Source organism: Petaurus breviceps, unplaced genomic scaffold (genome assembly GCF_028583685.1).
Source record: "Petaurus breviceps papuanus isolate PSGF00001 unplaced genomic scaffold, PetGlider_PUasm1.0 91023, whole genome shotgun sequence".
Classification (NCBI taxonomy): domain Eukaryota; kingdom Metazoa; phylum Chordata; class Mammalia; order Diprotodontia; family Petauridae; genus Petaurus; species Petaurus breviceps.
Window position 1 is genome coordinate 4,160,998 of NW_027187398.1, and position 20,081 is coordinate 4,181,078.

General features: G+C 43.5%; 2 protein-coding genes across 2 annotated transcripts in view; both read left to right on the forward strand.

Annotated features, from left to right (window-relative positions):
- DHRS11 (dehydrogenase/reductase 11) overlaps positions 1 to 5,882 on the forward strand; it is a 10,865-nt gene extending 4,983 nt beyond the window's left edge. Inside the window, exons 2-7 of the mRNA XM_069078148.1 lie at positions 79 to 288; positions 3,179 to 3,273; positions 4,106 to 4,235; positions 4,787 to 4,879; positions 5,337 to 5,402; positions 5,727 to 5,882. Of these exons, the coding sequence (XP_068934249.1) occupies positions 79 to 288; positions 3,179 to 3,273; positions 4,106 to 4,235; positions 4,787 to 4,879; positions 5,337 to 5,402; positions 5,727 to 5,768 (636 nt within the window). The 3' untranslated portion in view covers positions 5,769 to 5,882. The remainder of the gene's footprint in view (positions 1 to 78; positions 289 to 3,178; positions 3,274 to 4,105; positions 4,236 to 4,786; positions 4,880 to 5,336; positions 5,403 to 5,726) is intronic.
- Positions 5,883 to 7,143: 1,261 nt separating this feature from the next.
- On the forward strand, positions 7,144 to 15,185 carry MRM1 (mitochondrial rRNA methyltransferase 1). Its single transcript, XM_069078147.1, has 5 exons — positions 7,144 to 7,914; positions 9,048 to 9,141; positions 11,144 to 11,276; positions 11,420 to 11,539; positions 11,773 to 15,185. Exons 1-5 carry the CDS (start codon positions 7,322 to 7,324, stop codon positions 11,904 to 11,906), a joined length of 1,074 nt encoding a protein of 357 aa, XP_068934248.1. The 5' UTR covers positions 7,144 to 7,321; the 3' UTR covers positions 11,907 to 15,185.
- Positions 15,186 to 20,081: the final 4,896 nt, after the last annotated feature.

Here is a 20,081-nt window from a genome sequence, read left to right on the forward strand (position 1 = left end):
AGAGAGAGAGAGAGAGAGCATGCTTAACAACTCATTAGATATTAGTCCCCTGACCAGATTTCTTCTCTTTATCCCCAGAAACTGGCTGCTGAGTGTCAGAGTGCTGGCTACCCAGGGATTCTGGTCCCTTACAAATGTGATCTGTCTCAAGAGGAAGACATTCTGTCCATGTTCTCAGCTGTCCGAACTCAACACAAGGGTGTGGATATCTGCATCAACAATGCTGGTGTGGCTCGGCCTGAGCCCCTACTCAGTGGCCACACTAGTGGTTGGAAAGATATGTTGAATGTGAGAGTTGTAGCTTTTGTAAGGGGGGGTAGGAAGAAGGAGAAGACTGCTGTGGAACAGTTGACTTCCTGGAGTGGATGATCCAGGACCAGGATTTACTACATGAGGCTTTGGTGAAGTCATGTCTCTCTACAGAAGGAGATTTAATAATCCCCCTCATTCCCTCATTCCATTTAACTACCATATTTAGCCTTATTGCTTCCTTTTTGACCCTGGAGTTAAGCTGTATATCTTTTTCTTGAGAGTTTATAAGATGGGGAAAATATCACTGCCTAGCAGGAAAAGCAGCAACCTAGGAATTAGGAGCTGTCTGTTCTGTTTCCCAGCTGCTGCCAGTGGTTGGCTAGCTGTATAACCTTAGGTCTTATCCTCTATATGAGTACCTGCTTCCTCTTCTTAAAAAAAACAACCCAACTATAAATATGTTTTGTGTGTGTGTGTATACTTTATCTCAATGAATACTTGATAATTGTCTGCTTTTTCCAAAGCTCTCTGCTAGAGGGGCACCATTCTTTTTTTGTTTTGTTTTGTTTTTTAGAGGGGGGAAGGCAGGGCAATTATGACTTGCCCAAGGTCACATGGCTGTGTTAAGTGTCTGTGGCTGAATTTGAACTCAGGTCTTCCTAACTCCAGGGCTGGTGCTCTATTTCCTGTACAACCTAGGCGCTCCTAGAGGGGCACCATTCTTAACTCACAGTGTTATCATAATATCAAATAAGATAATATATGTGAAAGTCCTTTGAAAGATTAAGTACTGTATACAATGAGGTAGCTTCCCCCTTCCCCCAAACCTTTATTCCGTTTCTGTTGACAAGAAGGAACATGACATTTGGTGTAGTGGAAGAGCACAGTCCTAGGAGTCAGGTGACATATCTTCCAGGTTTGACTTTCTCTAACCCAGCCCTGAGTGATTCTGGGTGAGTCCTGTTGTCTTGTGATTCCTTTCCTGCTTCCCTCCCCACCTTTTCTGATGTCAGCTTGTCTTTACCATCTCCCTCTGGGAAAGGTCTTTGTCCCTGATCTAGTGATTATCATTACTATTAATTAAAAACATTTTTTCCCTTGGATTCTGTTTAGTCTGCTCAGAATTCATTCTTTGCTCAGATCTGGGGTTTACTTTCTGGTATTTTGTTTTATTTTCATGTTTGCCCAGTACAAAGCACAGTGGTATGAAGTGTCAGAGGGTCAGAGCACTGCACATCCCTCCCTTCCCTGTTGACATATGTGTCTTGTCTCCCAGTGTCACTGGAAGCTGAAGCTGGTTCACACTGTGGGTGTTCTATTCCTGAGGCTTTAGGTCTGACACCTGATAAAGAGAAACATTTAATCTCTTCCTAGCCAGTTACCTCTCTCTGAGAGAGGCTTATCTATATCCATGGGCAGTGAGCCTGGTGGGGCCACAGTGGCCTGCCATTTTCTTTGGAGAATGGAGATTTTGGAAGTGCCCCACTTTGCTAAAACAAGTAAGGTCGGGGTATGTAGGTTTTTTGGGAGCCAGAAAACTAATTCCTTGGGCTTCTTGGAGATCCCCTCAAGCTAGTTCAACTTCATAGTTAGGCCAGGGGCTTGGGGTTTGTGGGAGAGAATGTAGATAGGTTAGAGGAGGAGCCAAAAGGAAGATGAGGCTGCCAGCCCATGTCTCTTATATGCATGGGTGGGTAAACCCTTTGAGATTAACTGTCTTAATTCACATCTTCCTAGGATCTCTACCTTACCTATCTTTTCCATGTCCCAGGAATTTTTTTTGCCTTTTGGAGGGCAATTGGGGTTAAGTGACTTACCCAAGGTCACATGGCTAGTTTTTGTGTTAAGTGTCTGAGGAAGGATTTGAACTCAGGTCTTCCTGACTCCAGGGCCAGTGCTTTATTCACTGCACCACCTAGCCACCCCTCTAGGAATTTCTTTAAGTAAAATGATAGTAGGAGGTATAGAAAGTTGGGGCCAGAGGGAGAGGAGGAAGATACTGGGATATTTTTAGGCTAAGTTTATCATGAGTTTCTCATTCTGATACCAGGCGAACTGTCTGGAAATGAAGGACAGGGCGAGTGCCACCAGATGTTCTGAGAGCAAGGCATTTAGTAGGAGATGCCCCAGTATGGAGGCTATGATATACAGATTGCAAGCCCAAATGGGTTATTTGTAGCCGATCTGGGCAAACCCATTCGTAGAGGTGCCTGGGTAGTTGTGGCAGGGAGGTCTCCTGGTTCCTCGACCTCCAAGACTTTGCCACTAATATGGTTCTTGCTCTCCTCTTCATCACCAATAAGACGCTATTTCAAAAGGAGAGGGAAAGAGCAGAGATGGAGACAAAGAGGAGCCAGTCTTTTGCTGCGTTTAGGAGGAGGAGCGTTCTGCTCCTCCATCCAGCGTAGGATTCAGGCAGACCCCTTGTTGGTGGAACACAGACCTTTCTTTTTCTGGAGATGAGTAGAAGCTTTAGAAGGGGTTAGGGTATGACCAGGTTAAATTACCACATCTGACATTTATTTATTTTTTTTTGAGGGGGGAAGGCAAGGCAGTTGGGGTTAAATGATTTGCCCATGGTCACACAGCTAGTAAGTGTGTCAGTGTCTGAGGCCAGATTGAACTCAGGTCCTCCTGACTCCAGGGTTGGTGCTTTATTCACTGCACCACCTAGTTGTCCCCACATCTGACATTTAAAAAAAATGCAAGAGAAAGTAAATCTCCCTCTCCTCCACCTTCTAGCTCCAAAGGCTTTAAACAGTCTTGGGAATAAAAAAAATGACTAAAAATACACATAATCATCCTAGTTCCCTACTCCATCCCCCTTAGCACTCTCACGCTCCTTCAGTTTTAGCTTGGACTGGTGCAATCCTAAGATCTTCCTGGTTGGACTTCTCAGTTCTCCATCCTTGATCCTTGCCTGTAGGTGAATGTGCTGGCTGCCAGTATCTGTACCCGGGAGGCATACCAGTCCATGAAGGAGAGAAGTGTGGATGATGGACACATTATCAACATCAACAGGTAAATAAGGGGTGGGTGATGATGCAGGAATGGTTCAGTGCCATTGTTTTTGTGATATTACACTATTAAATTAGACCAAAAAATACGTCTGAGGAGAAAGCATCCGCATTTGTCATTGATATGAACAGGGTAAACTTTCAGCAACATTTGGGGGGAGTTCCTGGGCCAGTCATAGGTTGGAAAGGTTTCCTTGAGGGGGTAGACTCAGGAGCTGCCCAAATGATAGGAAGAATTGAGAGGCAGCATGTGGTTGGTTGGATTCAGAGGATCTGGGTTCAGATCCCAACTCTGCTAGCTGTGTAGCTCTAGGCAAGTCCCCTGACCACCCACATTAGACCTCAGTTTCCTCATCTGTAAAATGAATAGGTTGCCCTAGATCAGGACTCTTCATGACTTGGAGCCCCCCAAGGGGCCCATGGATAGAAGAGGGTTTATGAACTTGGATGGGGAAAAAAATTACATCTTTATTTCCACTTGCTTCTAACTGAAATTTAACATTTCCTTCCATTATTTAAAAACATTCTGAGAAGTGGTCAATGACACAAACCAGGTTAAGAATCCTGGGCTGAATCTCTAAATCTTGTGATCCTATGAATGGCCATTGATGGGAAAGGACATTTCAGGTGTAGTTCAAAGAGAGGTGAAGGGAATAGTGAGCAAATTCAGGGGATTAGGAGAAGGCAGAGAAGCTAAGGTGTGAGTCAACATATTGGAGTAAGGAGAGGGCAGAATAGCTGAGGAGGAGCAGTCAAGGGAAGGACATTTGTAGGGCATAGGTGTGGGCTAGGGCCAGACTCTCCTCTCATACCTTGATTTCACCCTTCCTCTACAGCATGTTGGGTCACCGGGTGGTAGCCCAGTCTGATGTGCATTTCTACAGTGCAACCAAGTTCGCTATCACTGCACTAACTGAGGGACTGCGGCAGGAGCTTCGAGAGGCCAATACTCACATCCGAGCCACAGTGAGGCAACTCTTGCCCCAAGGGGGGATTTGAGGCGCGTGACCCTTCACCTTAGAGGGAGTACAGTTCTCCCAGCAGTGCATTTAGTTGTGATGGGGAAAGAGACAGAAGTTTTGGGTTTCTTCCTGTCTCTGCTGTTTTCATGGCCCTGGTCTAAGCCTAGGTTTTTTTCCTCTGTGATCGAGGACAAAAGGACCAGACAGAGATTCTGAGGCAGAATGGAGGACCTGGGTAAGGGCTGTATCAAGAAGGCTGCTTGGATGGAATAGGATTGGGTTGTGGCTGATGTGATCATAAGAGAGTAGATTACTATTTGATGTTCCTTGTAGAGGGTACAAGGGTTGCTGGACAGTGAGTGGTCATTTCTGTACCCTAGGCATTTTATGGTCTTTCTTCATCTTTTGGCCTTGCATCCCCTCACGATGCCCTCTTCATCATGGCTTGTTCATTTTTGCTGATTTTCTTTCCCTCACATGGGATAGGGATTGGGAAGGGGAGGAATAGTAGAAATGGAGGCTTATCCCCTGAGCAGGCACCCTCTGCCCCTCCAGTGCATCTCTCCTGGGGTGGTGGAGACAGGATTCGCCTTCAAACTTCATGACAACGACCCTGTGAAAGCAGCTGAGACCTACGAGCACATCAAGGTGGGATCTGAAGGGCTGGACACTGAACCATAGGGGAGAGAACAAAGCCTCATAGTACAATGAAGAGAGCTTTGGACTGGGAGTTGGGCCACCTGGATCTCATCCAGTCCCAGCTCTGTTTCTTATTTGTTCTGTGACTTCGCACATCCTAACCTCTGAGGCACATTTCCCTCATCTATAAAACAAGGAGGTTAGACTAGATGATCTCTAAGGTGTCTTTCAGCTCTAAAAAAATTTTGATTCAGTCCAGTTTTCAAGTCACTGACCTCCTAACCCCACTAATTCCAGTAGCCAAAAGTGTCTTACCAGAATGGCCAAGTCCTATAATCAGTAGACATTCCATGACTAAGGGTTGAGGTCACAAAGAGGAGAGGACAGGTTGGATGGGGAGAGGGGAGGATTGGGGTGGACAGTAGGAATAGAAATGGTCTCTCATCCCTTCTCCTGATGCTCTCAGTGTCTCAAACCTGAGGATGTAGCTGAAGCCGTCATCTTTGTCCTCAGTACCCCACCACATGTCCAGGTGAGTAGACCTGACCATTGCTTTTTCAGGGACTTTAGGGGAATGACTGTTCATAACTTCATAGTAGAAGAGTAGAAAAGATAATGGAAGTGGGAAACACATTTATGTAATATCTATACTGATTTGTCTCTGAATTGGAGGGAGGGATTATTAGATTAACTATTTACAGAAAGCCAAAAGTGAAACTAGAGGCTTAGGGGGGTGGGTGTGCATGTGTAATAATTCTTGGCAATTTGTTTTAGTTCTGGAGATAGTCTTTTCTTGGGGTTGTAGAGGATAGGGGAGAGAGCTTAAGTCTTGCCCACTCCACTGTACTGTTTGCAGATTGGAGACATCCAGATGAGGCCAACAGAACAGGTGACATAGCATCTGGTTGGGAGCCGAGCCTGGGGCATGGACCCCTACTGCCTGGCTCCTAAATCTGGATTGTAGATGTTAATTTTTAACCCCTGGACTCAATTTCCTTCTTCTGCCCCTAGGACTAAAAAAAACCCCAACAAAAAACCCACCAATTTTTTTTTTTGTAATCTCAAATTGTTTCATGTACAGATGTGATTTACAGATGAAAAACTGGGTGGTGGTGTGGTTCCTTTCTATTTTACTTCTTAATTTGTTATCCTTTACTCATTGGGGCTCATTGAGCTTTGTCCTTTTACTTTCTCTCCCTTCCTCCTTGGGAAGGAGGCCAAGATCAGAAGCAGTACTACTGATGCCTCTTTTCACCCTACCTCCTCCTCAGGGTCTAGGAGCAGGCCCTCCTCACCTGTTGCTCCAGGTGTCCTTCCTTTCCCTTTTCTCTATTCCCTTTCTTCCTGCTAATCTTCCTTCTTCTCTTTTCTCTGACCCTGGGCTCTGGAGGGATTATTCCACACTAGTCACAGCAGCAGGACAACATCAGGACCCTGTCTCCCAAGAGGTTTTCACTTCTAGAATTAAAGAGAAAAAACAAACTTTAGACTTTGGGAATTTATTTCTACTTACTCCTTTCCCTGGGATAGTGGTTTATAGTATATTAAGATGGCTCTTTGGGTAGGAGGGGTCCTTCACCCAGGGTAGGCCTGTGACTTTTAGGGCTGGGGAAGAGGAACGGGATGTTGTGGCAGGGGCAGATTCCTCTGTTGGTCGTAGAAAGAAATGGAAAGGGTATAAGTGAGTAGTAAATGTAAGGAGCGCCATGTAGGTCCCGGGTAATGCATGTTCCAAAAAATAAGTTGGACCAGGGTAGAACCATGTTAGGAGGAAACTGTGGTATACATTCAAAGTGTTGATTTTTTTAGGAAAAAGAAGTACAATGCCCCCTGGGGAGGGAGAGAGAGAGACAGAGAGAGAGAGAGACAGAGAGAGACAGAGAGAGACAGAGACAGAGACAGAGACAGAGAGAGACAGAGAGAGAGATTTTATTGGTACAGGCAAGAGTCACCAGACCCTATGGGTTCCTCTCTCAGCTCTCTCCAACCTGAGACACAGGTCACTGTGAACTTGAGCACTATAGGTCTGGCCAAACAGGGGTAATGACCCTTAGCCTCCTACAGTAAAGTTTTAGAGGAGGATGGGGTCAGGGATTCCAGGCCCCCATTCCACCTCTCCCCCCAACCCAGCAGGTGGCGCTGTGGGAACAAGCCACAGGCTGAGTTACATGGCTCCTCTAACGCTGCGCCAAAAGTCCGACTTTGCCTAGGCTATAAAGGGGCGGAACTCGAAGGCCGCTCACGTGGGTGCGGGTACACGTCACTCACCTGCTGCTGTCCCCCAGCCGCTCTGGTTTTCTTAGCTCTGGATGCCATGGTAGGGAGCTAGAACTTATAGTTCCTTTACTTTCCTCGGGGCCCAGAAGCCAGATTCCCCGGGCAGGAAGGGAACAGCTGCAGTTTCGTCTACACAGTAGCTCCGACTGCAGCCGGGTGGCAAGTGTGCGGGACATGCTGCGATTGCCAGCTCGCTCGGGGGCCGCTGCCCCGCGTGCTCTGGCCTTTCTCCCAGCCAGGCTCCTCTCTCGGAACAGCTCTTCCTCGAAGCGGCCCCCCTGGAAGGCGGGGCCACGGCCTGAGCCCCGACCGGGGGGCGCGGAGCTGCTCCGCCTCCGGGAGGATGACCTGTCCCGGGTCCGGCTCCAGGAAGTCCTGTTTGGGCTGGCGCCCTGTGCCCTGGCGCTGCGAGCCGGACGTCGGCATGTGGCCCGTCTCTTCCTCCATGAGGGGGGAGCGGGATACCGGGCGCGGGCCGAAGTGGCCCGAACCGCCGAGGCTCTGGGCGTCCCAGTGCAGCCGATGCGGCGGCGGGAGCTGGATGCCTTGTGCCGCGGTCAAGTTCATCAGGGCGTGTGCATGGAGGTGGCCCCGCTACTTCCCAAAGCCTGGCCGGAGGGCAGAGAAGACGGGCTGGGCAAGGGACTAGAGGCGCGGCGTTTGTGGCTAATCCTGGAGGAGATTCAGGACCCTCGGAACCTGGGCGCAGTGCTGCGCACCGCACACTTCCTGGGCGTGGACAAGGTCATTACCAGCCGGACAAACAGGTAGAGCTTCTCTTTCTCCAGCATCCTTGGACCATCCACCCTGCCTGCTCAGCCTCAAGCTACCTGACCTCCCCACGGACCCCACCGACAATCTGTAGATAAACCACCCCCAGCTCCTCTGGTCTGTGGCCTCTGCTCGCACCTGGAAGCTTCTTACCCACCAAGGCCGAGCTGATTGCCTCTTGTGGGTTAAGATTTGTGGTTTGTGTCCTCCACTCCCTCCCCTCTACCTCCCTAAGTTACACTGATCCCCTTTGTGGCCAAAGCTTCCTGGGTTGGAAGTAAGGTAATTTAGCAAGTTTGGAACTGGAGGGTGGGGAAAACTTGTGATTTCTCAACCGAATGCCTTGAGATTGTGTGGAACAGATCCTCCCTGTATTAGTGCTGTCTTCCTCCTCAAATATGTATTTCCTAGATTATAGCTTTAGAGCTTGAATATATCTTAGAGGGCATCTGTTCCACTCTCTTATTTTCTATATAGGAAACAGTCCAGAGTCACTCAGGTGGTGAGAGAGTCCCTGATTTGAACCTAGCTCCTCTAACTCGAACCTAGCCCTTTTTTTTTTTTCACTGTATCCTGATACCTTATCATGATACTTCTCTTTTTATAGGTGAGGAAACTGAGGCTCAGAGAGACTAAATAGCTGAGGTCACACAGGTTGGACTTAAGCTGGGATGCAAACTCAGATCCTTTGTCTACACTGCTTTTTTTGTGTTCTGGACCCCCGTTGGCAGTCTGGGGAAGCCTACTGACCTCTTCTCAGGTTCATGTTTTTAAATGCATAAAATAAAATATATAGTTACAAGAAAACCAAAGGTTTGTGAAAATAAGATATAATTATATATGTATATATGTATGTATGTGTACATATACATATGTATCATATAACAATAAGATAATTTTTTCCATCGAAGTTCATATGTCCCCTGGAAACGGTATCTGGTAAATAGTAAATACTAAATAGATACTATTTTCTTCAAGAAATCTATACATGGACCCCAGGGAAAGAACCTTTGCCCTAGGAGAATCCAAACTCAGAGGGCAGGTAGTGTTTTAATTTTGTCTCTAGTGCCTTGTGCATAGTAGGTGCTTTTGTATATTTGTTGAGTCTAATTGAAATTGAACTTTGCAGTTGCCCACTTACTCCAGTGGTTAGCAAGGCCAGTGCAGGAGTCATGGAGGTGATGGATGTCTTTGCAGCTGATGATCTTCCAGGCTTGCTGAAGGTAATTGATAGTGCAATTGATTGGTGTACTCCCCACAAAGGTTACCTTGTATCTATTCTTTTTTTTTTTTGTATATAATCTATTTATAAAGATCTCTCCCATTCAGATGTGAGCTCCTTGAGGGCAGGGAGTGTTTTTGTTTTGTTTTATTCCTTTTTTTTTCTTTTTTATAGTATTGACAACACTTAGGACAATTCCTGGCACATAGTAAATGCATACTAAATTCTCATTGGTTGATTATCTAGCTATAACTCCAGTGGAATAGAGAACAGAGCAGTTGAGATTGACAAATGCTAATACTATCATGTCTGTACTTCATTCTAGATTTCAGGGGGAATTAGTTTCTCAGTTCCAGATGAATCTACCCATCTGGTGTTATGGTTTGGGATTCTTAGCCTTATTCCCAGGGAGGGATCCAATCATCCCAGAGGGAGATTGCCTCCATGACCCTGAAGCTCTGGCTAAAGGGGGGCCCAGACTATAGAGCTTCTCTCCTCTCTTTCTCTCTTTTTGAGTGTTCCGTTCAATTTTGTTCCATTCAGCTCAATTCAATGTAACATGCATTATTAAGCTCCTGCTGTGCTTCAGACACTGGGGAAGCAAAAATTTTTTTATAATTTTCTATTTATTTAATATTTTTATTACAATTTGAGTTCCAAGTTGTAGATATATATGTGGAACCATTCAATATGTACTTCCATATATTAGTTCTTTCTCTGAAGGTAGATAACATTTTCCTTCATAAGTCTTTTGTGGTTGATTTGAATGTTCACATTACTCAGAATAGCTGAATGTTCATAGTTACTCTTTGAACAGTGTTGCTGTTACTGTATACAGCATTCTCTGGTTCTGCTCCTTTCACTCTATTATTTCATGTAAGTTTTTCCATGTTTTTCTAAAATCTACCTGCTGATCACCTTCACCATCACCATCATGTAACATAGCTTATTCAGCCATTTTCTCCAGTTGATGCATCCAGTTCTTTGCCCACACAAAGACAGCTGCTATAAATATTTTAGAGCATATAGGTTCTTTTCCTTTTTCCCTGGGAAACAGATTTAATAGTGGAATTGCTAGGTCAGAGGCTATACACAGTTTAATAACTTTTTTGGGCATAATTCCGACTTGCTCTCAAATAGTTGGAGCAGTTCACAATTCTATCAAGTATATTAGTGTCCCAATTTTTCCACAGCTCTTCCAACATTTGTTATTTTGCCTTCTATAATTTTAGCCAATCTAATAGGCATTTTAATAAAGGTTGTTTTGTATTTTTGATTTTGATAATGATTTAGAGCATTTTTTTCATATTACTAGATAAATCTTTGATTTCTTCCAAAAACTGCCCATCGAGTCTCTTCTTAAACCTCCATGGAGACCTTGGTCAGACTGGCTGTTACATGGTTATCTTAAGACAGAATTTTACTTGACCTTGGGAAGAAATAAGGCTGATAGGCCCCTGAAAATCTTTTTCCTACTTTTTGTTTCTGGGTTTTTAGCTGTGACTTTTGCTGGCCACATGGAGGCAATGTTGTCTCATATTTAGCAGCTTCTCTTTCTGTTTTCCAGGTCAGGGCAGTGAGGAGACAGTGTTTCAGAGTAGGGAAATGTGAAAGGACCAGCTGTATGTGATGAGGGGAATGGTAGAGAAGGATTTGGAAAAATCTCTTGCTAATAATCTCCCTTAGATTCCAGGAACCTTGCAGTAGAGGTGGAATTCCCAACTTCTCTGCATTATTCTTTGTCCACAGCCTGATTTCTTTCTGGCTGACAACATTTAGGCCCACTGTAGGCTCCCTGTTTTCTCTCTTTGTGTGTTGCTACTGCTTCTAGGATTTAAGTTTCTTGAGGGTAGGGGCTGTTTTTGTTTTTGTCTTTCTATTCCCTTGCACTTAGCCCTGTGCCTGATGAAGACTCTTAATAAATGCTTGTTGATTAATTAAATACTATTACTGATAAAGTCTGATGAATCTAGAAATCATTTTGTTTTCCTTCCACTTGCCAGGCTAAGGCTGAACAGGGCTGGCTTGTTGCTGGCACTGTGGGTTGCCCAGGGTCTGGGGTTACTCAGTGCTCTGACATCCCCATTGTCAGCTGTCTAGAGTTCCTCTGGGATCGATCTACTCTCCTGGTGTTAGGTAGGTGACAGGAGTCCAGCTACCAGATGAGATACCTGTAGCATTTCCCTGTTCTTTTGTTGTACCCCTTCCCTGCTATACTGGTTTTCCAAAGCTCAAGTTGTGGGCAGTACTGACTCTTCTGCCCCATCTCTGCCCTATAGGGAATGAAGGTTCTGGACTGTCCCAGGAGGTCAGAAGCTTGTGCCATGTTCTGCTAACCATCCAACCTGGGCAGAAGCTCACCCCAGAAGTGGAGTCCTTGAATGTCTCTGTGGCTGCAGGTAAGGGTTCCCTTACCTCCCTTCTTCTCCCTTCAATGTGTCAGATACTGGGCTAAGTGCTGGGAACATAAAAACAAAAACAGCCCCTCCCCTCTCTCCTCCCTTTCTTGTCCCTTTCTGCTCTCTCCTCACCTCCCTTCCTTTTTCCTTCCCTTCCCTTTTCTCTTCCCCAGTTTTGCCCTTTCCCTCTCTTCTTTTCCTAATCCAGTCATTGCTCTCTTTGTGTTGAACAGGGATCCTTCTCTATTCCATCATCAGCCAGAGGAAGGGACAGGAAGACTTGCTTGGGAAGGAAACACATGCTGTTCCCTGTGACTCTCAGGAATCCTCAGCTTCTTCTGAAGAGCCTAAACCTAGAGCCAGCTAAGGCCCAAGGGTATGGGTAGCAGCTGTGCATGCTGAGCCTAGATCAGGAAGAGAGAGACCGGAGGGGAGCTGACTTGGATCTTGGGCATTTGCTTGCTTCCACACTGCCTGTGTGCGCGTGTGTGTATCTGTATTTGGTTATTCTTTCAATGCTTGGCTCATGTTCCTCTGTCTCCTACACGAAATGAAGCCTTTCGGGATCCTCTTCTAGCTTCTAGATTCCCTGTCTCTGCCCTTGCCCCAGCCACTTTGTATGTGTTGACTTCCCTGATCAGATGTAAGTGACATGAGGACAAGGGCTGTTTTTTGTCTTTGTGTATTAGGATAACTGAGAACTTGATGACTGATTGTGATTGAGTACATGGGTAAGTCCAAGTACATTTGAGTCCTTGAGAGTGTATGTGTTTGTGGGTGTGTTCACATGTGCACAAATCATACCAACATGCATTTATAGAAAATAAATGCAGCCCATGCTGGGAGTCTTCAGTATAGGGGCTGATAGGAAGGAATTCATTGGATCCTCGAACTTTCCTGGAGGAATCATTTGACAGCAGTCACTTGTTCATTTTGTTGGTGGGGAGGATGGGACAGAGTGTGCCTCACCTTTCTTCTCCAAGGTGAGGGGAAGGCAAATGCCTGCACCAAGGGATTTTCCTTTCTTAGGCACATCATCTGTTGGCCTTAGTGTCAAGAAGACCTGGGTTCAAGTCCTGCTTGAGACACTTACTAGGTCACCCTGGGTAGTTCACAGCACCCTGTGTCCCTCAGTTTCCTCCTCTGTAAAATGGGGATAATGACGACACCTCCCTTGAAGGGTTGGCATTTACGGATCAAAGGAAATATATGTGATGTGGTTTGTAAGCCCTAGAGTGCCATATGAATGTGAGCTGCTGTTATACTTGTATGTATATGTGTGTAGTGGTGGTGGGGGTCTGTCTTTGCCACTCCCAGGCAAAAAAAAGAGGTTTTTGGGGAAGGAGAAAGAACTACTGGTCAGTTTGGCTGACAGTAGGATAGGGAGTTGGATCTGGGGTCAAGTAGACTCCAGTTTGAATTCTATCTCAAATACTTACTAGCTGGTCAAGTCACTTCACTTCTTGAGAGAGGTGAAGTTTCCTCATCTGAAAAAAGATTATTGTAATAGCACCTGCCCCTCAGTGCTATACCCGAGGATGAAATAGATCATGTAGCTTGTTAAAACATGCTTTGCAAACCTTAAAGTGCTAGGTAAGTGCTAGCCATTATTATCAGCATAATCCCAAGCCCAGGGGATAGAGTTAGAGGATTACATGTTTAGTAGTAGAAGGGACCTCAGAGACTTTTATCTAGGCCACCCTCCCCGCCCTCATTCTACAGATGGGAAAGTTGAGTTCCAGAGAGGTTAGGTGATTTATCTACAGTCTCTGGGCCTAAAAGGAGAGCATAAGGAGAAGAAGAATGACCCCTGCCAGTGTAGTAGAAACACTGACAGAATGTTAGAGCTAGAAGAGACCATCTAATCTTACCAGCATTTTATAGAGGAAATGTTATGAGGCCCAGACAGGTAAAGAAAGTCACATGCAATAAAGCCTTTCAGAGCCAGGACTAGAGCTCTTAGTCTCCTGGCTTCTGGTGTGGTGCTCTGATGCCCCATTCCAGAGCCCACCCTACTGGAGATCCCCCTCAACCCAGAAAGCTTTGGGAGAATGGAGGGCTAGGTAGATTTGGATGCCCTTTGTCTCCCATTCCTCCTATTTTCCAAGAACCTAAAGGGCTGCCACTGAGGGGTCTTAGCTTGTAGATCACTCCATTTTTTTTCTTATTTTCAAATGTATTGGAAATTATTTTATATTACAACCAATTTCCAATCAACCTCTCCCCTGCAAAAGAACTCTTCCTTGTGACCAACTGAAACAATAAGCCAAACCGTTTCAAAGTATTTCCCCAGAGGGACATAGGTTCCATTATCAGCCCCCTAGAATCAAGACTGATCATTTCATTAATCTGAATTCTGAATTTGGGATCACTGTATGTAGTTTTTTTTCTCTCTTTTGCTCTTCACTCTATTATTTCATATAAATCTTTACAAATTGGATATTTCTTGTGGTACAAGAATGTACAAGTGATGGAATACAATTTGTTCATTCCAGACCTGTCTTTGCTTTGAAAATTTGGATCCTTTCTTCTTTGTGGGGAGGAGGGGGAAATGGAATCCTCTCCTCCATCCTCTCCCAGCATTCCCCAAATAACTGTATTGGGACTGGCTGTCCTAGGCCCAGTTTTCCCTCCTTTCTGCAAGCTCTCTCCTATGGTATCTTTATACATAGAGGGAAGCCTTGTTCTTTTCTCCTTTTTGCTTTTCAAAAATTTTCTATATATTTTTGTGATTCAATTTTATTTTCCATTCCAAATTCTCCTTCCCTTCTCCCTTCCCCCCACCATTGAGAAGGCAAGAAAAACAAAACCCATTACAAACGTATAGTTATAGAAGACAAATTCCTACATTAGTCATATCCAAAAAAAAGGGAAAAAAACATGCTTTCATATATGTCTGATGACTAGATACTTAGGTACCTGTGTCCCTTAGGGTCCTATCCCTGTATCCTTGTATATCCTTAGCATGGTGAGCCAGGGAGAAGAGGAAAGACTCTTGAGTTTTGTTTCGGTCTCATTAGGATGGAAAGAGTCCAAATCGCCTGGGGTTTCTGGGAATCATTCATGAAACCTGGCTGTTTCCATTAGGTGGCACCCTTGTTCTTTGGTAGGCCTGTCTTCCAGCTGAAGGTTTTGGGATAGGAGGAAATGCTTATTGAAGGCTAGTGGATGCCTCTGACCCTTTCCTTCTGAGGTGTGTCTTGGGGTGCATAGTGTAAATTCCTTTCCCAAGCCAGGAGGACCCCACAGCCCCTCAGAATTGTGGAGATCATAGCATTTCATAGACTTGGACCTGGAAGGAACCTTGCAGATTATTTAGTCCAACACCTCCATTTTGGTTTTTTTGTGTTGTTTTTATTCTAAACTTAAAAAACCAAATAAAACTAACATTTCCATGTACAATTTGAAACAGGAGAGGATTTTACATGCAACTGAATATAATTTAAAATTTGCTTTTATTTTTTAAATATATTTTTGTTTTGTTAGGTATTTCCCAGTTAGATGTAAAATTTAACATTCATTTTTTAAAATTTTGGGTTCTAAATTCTTTCCCTCTCTCCCCTCCCACTTCCTTGATTTCAATTATACCTGTTAAGTCATATAGCTTGTCTTTAAAGAATTTAATAAATTCAATTTATAACTTTCAGAGCTGTCCAGCTTGTGTGTGATTCCTTCTGGCCTTTTTTTTCTTTATATATTTGTTTCTTTGTTGAGGGTGGGGGTGGGAAGGAATCCTAATCCTAATCCCTCTTTTCCTCTTGTCACTCCAATTGCCAAAATAATAAAAACAAAACCTTTGCAACAAATATGCAGTCAAACAAAACAAGTCTGTTTTGGCCGTTCCTGAAAAGATATTCTGTAATTCTATATCTTTCCATCACCATGCTTCATCTATGGCCCCATGGAGTTATGGTTGGTTTTTGCATTGATCAGAGTGCTGAAGTTTAAAAAAAGTTTTAAAAAAGTTGTTTGTCTTATCAATGTTACTGTTATTGTATAAACTGTTCTCATTCCTTCCCCAGTCTAGTTGCATTAGGGCAGGGGATAAGGTCTCTTGAGAGTACAGCTTCTGAGAGTTCTGTGCTCCTTGAAACACAGCCTGTGGGCTCCAACCTCCAAATATCCAACCTGGAACAAGTGAATGGGTACTGTGGTGGTGGGATGGGGTGAGGTGTGTACCATGTGGGCTACAACAGATCCTGGGACTGGGTAAGAAGGGATAGAGGGCCCCCTCTTCTTCCCTCTGACACATCTGATTTTGGTGCCCTACCCTAGTCATAGCTCTCATCACTACTCTTAGGAATCTCCCAATTTAAAGAGGGACATTCCTCCTGATCCCAGCGAGGGCCAAGGGACACACTGATGGGAAACAGAGCACTTCTGTGAAGTGAGGTGATTGTAGTAAAATCTAAAGTTCCTTCAAGCTCTAGCATTCCGTATTCCACAGGCATGATAAAAATGTTGATAGAAAAAAATTGCAGATCTGAATTATCCATGTGTGACTTCCCTCTCCATCTCCCCTCCCCCCATGTCCAATCAGTTGTCAAGGTCTTTTCAGTTTTACTTCCGCAACATGTTCTTATCCATGCTCTTCTCTCCACTGACATATTCCATTCTCTATTTAAGGTTATCATTACCTTTGCCTTATTTTTCGTTTCCTTGACTACAACCATCAAAACTTACCATTTAGATTGTTTCCAAGTTTTTCAACTATATGTAATGCTATGAAGGTCTTTGAACAGATAGGGCTTTTTTCCTTTTTTTGTTTTTGATAACACTTTAAAAGGTGTCTTCCCAACAATGGAATTTACTGGATCAAAAGGTGAGATAATAGTTGAAACTGTCAATGTTTCAACATTGTGCTCCAGAAAGAATCAACTTGGATTTTCTACTAGAAATGAATGTACAACTTCCCAGCTTTATTTCATGCTGCTCTCAGCCATACATTTTATATTCTAGCCAGTTCTGTTGAGGAATTCCTTAATGTATTCTGCTTACCCCTCTGCATCCAAACCCGAACTCAGAATCCTCACCTTAAAGTAGGCCCCTTCTCTTTGAGGTCTTATTTTATCACTTTACCTGTTGTAACTTCTTCATATGACTCAATAATTAGTTCTCAGTATACATGTATTCCCACCCCCACCCTCTTAGTAGAATGCAAGCTCCCCAACATCCAGTGACTTTCACACAGGAATAGAGAGAGGTGTTGGATCTGATTCCAGAGATGAGGAAACTTCCTGTGCTGATGCAGGTAAATACATTCTTTGTAACTTATGCTCTTAGAGCAGGGGTCCTTAACTGGAGATCTGTGAACTTGCATGGGGAAAAAAATTACATCTTTATTTTAATTAACTTTTAACTGAAATTTAGCATTTCCTTCAACTAAAAATATTATTCTGAGGTGTCCATAGTTTTACCAACCCGATAAAAGGGCTATGGCAGACATTTAATAAATGCTTATTGAGTCAATAGTAAGACTTCATGGATACAGATGACTTGGAATTGGGAAGGGACAAGACCATGTAGTCTGGAATATGCTGTTTTTATATGTCTTGGCTTCTCTCATGTCCCTGTTTTGGTTACCAGATATACCAATACCAAGGTCCCTGCTGTATGACTTTTCTATTTTCCCTCTAGTTGAGACCCCCCAAGGGCTAGATAAACCAGAGATCTGTCTGCATCCTAGATCATTAGGCTTCCCCTGTGTTATTGACTGCAAATATTTAATCACAAGTGAGCTTCTGCTGAATGGAGAATGTGGCTCGATTCAGTAAACATCTCCTGAGAAGTGATCATGAGGGAGGCATTGTGCTGGAGGGTTGGGGTGGCTATGGGGTTAAAAAAAAATGAACAGCACACAGTTCCTGCTTTAAAGGAGTGCATATCCAGGTAGAGAGTTAAGATAAATACACTTGCATCAATGAGTGTAATATAAAGCAGACTATGCAGAGCCTTAAGAGAGGTGAAAAGACAGACCTAGGAAGGACTCATGGGGGAAAAAATGTCGTATCTGAATGGAATTTTTTTTCTTTTTGGATGTTTTTTTAAAAATTTATTTGAGTTTTCAACATTCACTTTCATAAACTTTTCAGTTTTCAATTTTCTCCCTTCCCTCCCCTCCCCCTTCCCCAAGATGGTGTGCAGTCTGATATAAGCTCCACATATACATTCATATTAACATTTTCACATTAGTCATGTTGTAAAGAAATATCAGAACCAATAGGAAGAACTACAAGAAAGAAGAAACAAAAGAAAACAAGAAAAAAGAGAGAAAATTGTATTTTTCAATCTGCAGTCAGACTCCATAGTTCTTTCTCTGGATGTGGATGGCATTTTCCATCATGAATCTTGGAGTGGTCTTAGATCCTTGCATTTCTGAGAAGAGCTAAGTCTATCAAAGTTAATCATCGCACAATGTGGTTGTAACTGTGTACAGTGTTCTCCTGGTTCTGTTCACTTCACTCAGCAATCTGAACTGGATCTTGAAAGACACTTCAACAGGTAGGAATTAGATATTCCAGATGGAGGGAACAGCATGGGCAAGAGGAATGGGGACTAGTCTGGTATGACTGGACTATATTATGCCAGAGAGAGGTGAGGCTAGTGAAGTATACTGGAGTATAACGGAAGGCCTTGAATGCCAGGCTAAAGACATTTGGTTTTATTGGGGGGGAGGGGGCAATGAGGAGCTTATTGATGATTTTTGAGCTGTGGAAAATCTGTATTAAAACTCTGCTTTTAGGAATGCTAATCTGATAATGGTATATGGGATGATTTGGAGTGGGTCACTCTTCAAGGTAAGGAGGTTGGTTAGGAACTTATTTCTGTACTTGGTCAGGAGGTAATAAAGGACAGAAAGAAGGGAATAGTTTTAGGAAAACGCTGTCATCCAAATAATTGTCCTGACTACTGTAGAATAACATTGAGTAGATGTCTGTGTTACTCCACCAGGGACCTCCTTCCATGTTAATATTGTTATTCAGTTTAGTGTGTCTGACTCTTTGTGACCCCATGGACCATAGCACACCAGGCCCTTCTATCCTCCACTATCTCTAGAAGTCTGTCCAAGTTCATATTCATTGTTTCTATGATACTATCTATCCATCTCATTTTCTGCCTTCCTTTTTTCCTTTTGCCTTCAATCTTTTCCAACATTAGAATCTTTTCCATTAGGTGTTATTCTCATTATGTGGTCAAAGTATTTAAACTTTAGCTTCAATATTTGACCTTTCAGTATTTGACCTTCCAGTGAATAGCCTGAATTAATTTCTTTAAGTATTAACTGATTTGACCTCCTTGCTGTCTAAGGGACTCTCAAAAGTCTTCTCCAGCACCACAGTTTGAAAGCATCAGTTCTGAGGCATTCAGCTTTCCTTATACTCCAAGTTTCACAGCCATATATTGCTACTGGTAAAACCATAGCTTTGACTATTTAGACCTTAGTTGGCAAGATGACATCTCTGCTTTTTAGTATGCTGTCCAGATTTGCCATAGTTTCCCTTTCCAAGGAACAAGCATCTTTTAATTTCATGGCTGCAGTCACTGTTTGCAGTGATCTTTGAGCCCAAGAATATAAAATCTGACACTGCTTCCATTTCTTCTCCCTCTATTTGCCAAGAAGTGATGGGACTAGTTGCCAAGATCTTAGTTTTTTTTTTTATGTTAAGCTTCAAGCCAACTTTTACACTCTCCTCTTTCACCCTCATCAAGAGGCTTCTTAATTCCCTTTCACTTTCTGCCATCAGAGTGGTATCATTTGCATATCTGAGGTTGTTAATATTTCTCCCGGCAACCTTAATTCCAGCTTTTGATTCATCCAGCCTGGCATTTCACATGATGTTCTCTGCATGCAAGTTAAATAAAAAGGGTGACAATAGACAGCCTTGTACTCTTTTTCTAATCTTAAATCAATCAATTGTTCCATGTTCCAATATTGCTTCTTGGCCTTCAGGAGAAAATATGATCCAGTACTCCCATCTATTTGAGAACTTGCCACATTTTGTTGTGATGCACACAGTCAAAGCCTTTATTGTGGTCAATGAAAGAAGAGTAGATGCTTTTCTGGAACTCTCTTGCTTTCTCTATAAGCCTGAATGTTGGCAATTTGGTCTCTAGTTCCTCTGCCTCTTTGAAAACCATCCTGCACTTCTGGTAATTTCTTGGTTCATATATTGCTGAAGGTAAGCTTCAGCTGGCATGTGAAATGAGCTGTTTGGTAATTTGAACATTTCTTGGCATTGCCCTTCTTTAGGATTGGGAGTAAACTGATCTTTTCCAATCCAGCAGTCACTGTTATGTTTTCCAAATTTGCCAGCATATTGAGTGCAGCCCTTTAACAGCATCATCTTTTAGGGTTTTTAAATAGCACAGCTGGAATCCCATCACCTCCACTGGCCTTATTGTGGCAGAAGTAGTGCTTCCTAAGGCCCATTTGACTCCATTCTCCAGGATGTTTGACTCTAGATAAGTAACCACACAATCTAAATTTGATGTAAATCCACATATATTATTCCTGTAATCTAGCAAGTTGGAAATTTATCTA

What these genes read in the sequence shown, in the direction of transcription:
- MRM1 (XM_069078147.1), top strand. Translation starts at nt 7,322, where the DNA reads ATGCTGCGATTGCCAGCTCGCTCGGGGGCCGCTGCCCCGCGTGCTCTG. An exon ending in ATTACCAGCCGGACAAACAG is followed by an intron (nt 7,915 to 9,047) that starts GTAGAGCTTCTC and finishes TGAACTTTGCAG; the next exon opens with TTGCCCACTTACTCCAGTGG. An exon ending in GAATGTCTCTGTGGCTGCAG is followed by an intron (nt 11,540 to 11,772) that starts GTAAGGGTTCCC and finishes TGTGTTGAACAG; the next exon opens with GGATCCTTCTCTATTCCATC.